Raw genomic sequence first — 2583 nt, 5'->3', positions numbered from 1 at the left:
AAATTCTCTGCATATGTTTATATATATTCGTACAGATATATATATATATATATATATATATATATATATATACGAATTTATATAAACATATGCAGTGAATTTTCCCCTTTAAGACTTGAATGAAAAAAAAAGCAAATAATTAAGTGATTTTTGATAATTTTATGCCATTACCTTGAATGTTCATTTGCTTAAAATGCGTAAACATGTTTTTGCTTCTTCGTAAAAGTTATTTGAAATTTCTTTTTTTGTAAATTGCAGGTCATTTTGGTTCTGTTGTAGCATCTTATTTCACCTTCTTAAGATGGGTGTTTTGGATCAATTGTTTTATATCCGCTTTTGTTTGTTGCTTTCTCATGGTACCTGAGGTAATTTTAGAATGTTTACAAATCTGCTAATTGTATAAATTTAAGTAAATGACAACCATTTGCACTGATTTCAGATTATATTCCTTTTTATGAACATAATTAATGTTATACTTTTTTAAGTTCTTATACGTACAATTAAATATCTCATTATTTAAAGAAATATGACTAGCTTATGAAAAAGAAGCTTTACTTTAATTATTCGATTAAAAAGCAAATATTTCTCTTTTTTGAACGGTTGTTTTCTCCTATAGAATTAAACTTTTGAAATTATATGAATATTTAAATCAATGCTACCGGTATCATTTACTTTTAAATTTATACTCTTTGCATTATTTTTCTTTTTGAATTAAAACATCATTCTCAAATATTTTTTCAAACATTAATTTTCTAACAACATTTTTTATATAACGTATGACTTGCAACCGTTTTCCATTGTTTACAATGAATTCTTAAAACTATATGGTATAATTTAATTTTAATTCATGAAAATTTAGAATTCTTTTGTTGTCTCAGCATGAAACTGATTAAGTTACAAAAGCGTTGTTCAGCTTTTGACTATTTCATTATGAAAATATATATTTCTTCTAAAATATAAAATATTTCTTTAAAAAGGTATTTATTTGAATAGTTTATTTATTACCTATAGTTTATTATACCTTATTACATTTATAATTTAGACTATAATTCCGAATTAGGAATATATATTATATAAAACGCTAATACGTACGTATGTATCAATAAAACCGATGATATTTCTTTTCTCGCGTTGGCAACAGTTTTCATTTTTAATTGATAGGCTTCGGCACGCAAGAGCACGTAGTGAGCATCATATGTCTAATGGGGTGAATTCTCACCTAATTATCAAAAAAATTCTCACAAAATTATCTTCATCGAAACCGATGCTTTACATCCGGTGTTCAGTACTATTTCATATTGTTTTGCAACACATGGTTTTAGCCCTCTGGTAGGAAAGACTTTAAAACAAAACTTACAGCAATTACTTTTCTCAACAACTGAAATTTAGAATAGTGTGAAAAGTTCTGTGTGTCCCTGAAGTGTTGAGAAAAATATGCGAACTGTTTGCAACTTCAAATTAATATTGAAATGCACAGGTTTGAAATTTTCTACAGTGAAAAGTTTTCGGAACTTCAGTGTTCAAAAAAGTATACAAAAGCTAGACGTTAAGAACGTATCCAATGAGCGAGCAAAGCGAGCATCGGGTTGCAAAGCGAGTAGGGGGCGAAGCCTCCTAGTTAAAGAAAAAAGCGATATTTTTTTTATTATCGTGGAATACTATGATACGACTGTCATCTTATCACAAAATATTTTGTGATAAACACATTAATATAATGACATATTAACTTTATAACTTATTAACAGCTAATTGTACTTACTTTCACCAAAATCTTTGCGTAAAACTATATGTATCAACATATGTAATTGAAACAATGAATACAAAATTGCGAAACATTATTAAGAATTAACATTTACCACAATTATTAATTAGTATCTACAATTATTAATTATTAATTCGTATCATTTAAAACTTATTGAGAGTCAAAGTTTAAACATGAATTTTAAAAAAATAGTGATGAAATTTCAATAATAACCCAGAGAAATAATTATGTTTAAGTTTTATACCAATAAAATGAGTTATTAAATCAGTAAAACCAAAATTTTGTTAATACAATAAAAACATATAGGATCGATGAATACAATAGTTATAACAATTAAGTATCTTCAAGTAACAAAAAATTGATATCATGAGAGTTGGTGAGAAAAAAGGAGAAGGCGAAACCCCCAGTATACATAATAAGAAAAAATTATGCATTTTTTAAGAAATTGGTAGAAAAGTAAGTAATATACGTATATATATACTAGGAGGCTCCGCCCCCTGCTCGCTAACGCTCGACAACCCCCGAGAATTGCTACGCGATCTTATATGATTTGCTTCGCAAACCAAGCTCGCTTCACTCGCTACTAACTTAGGTACATTGCAAATGCACCTAAGCAATCTTAAGATAAAATTTCTAAAACTGATATCTCTTTAAAAAGGTTAAAATTTTGGCTATAATTAAGTCTATTAAAAATTGAAATAAGTGAATTGCAATGGAAAAACCTGCATAAACAAAACATTGAATTTCGGAAGAAATCTCATTTGGTGAGAATGCTCTCTCTTGTCAAAAAATACAAAATAAACTGACCTCAAATAAAACTC

At 27.4% G+C, this 2583-nt stretch overlaps 1 protein-coding gene across 1 annotated transcript in view; it reads left to right on the top strand.

Moving 5' to 3' along the window:
* Window positions 1-2583, top strand: part of LOC107447363 (transmembrane channel-like protein 2) — a 72084-nt gene that overhangs the window by 26970 nt on the left and 42531 nt on the right. The window contains exon 6 of the mRNA XM_016062251.3: window positions 259-365. Within this exon, the coding sequence (XP_015917737.1) occupies window positions 259-365 (107 nt within the window). The remainder of the gene's footprint in view (window positions 1-258; window positions 366-2583) is intronic.

Source organism: Parasteatoda tepidariorum, chromosome 8, assembly GCF_043381705.1.
Source record: "Parasteatoda tepidariorum isolate YZ-2023 chromosome 8, CAS_Ptep_4.0, whole genome shotgun sequence".
NCBI lineage: Eukaryota > Metazoa > Arthropoda > Arachnida > Araneae > Theridiidae > Parasteatoda > Parasteatoda tepidariorum.
The sequence above is the reverse complement of the archived record's forward strand: the minus strand, read 5'-3'. Positions and strand labels throughout refer to the sequence as shown.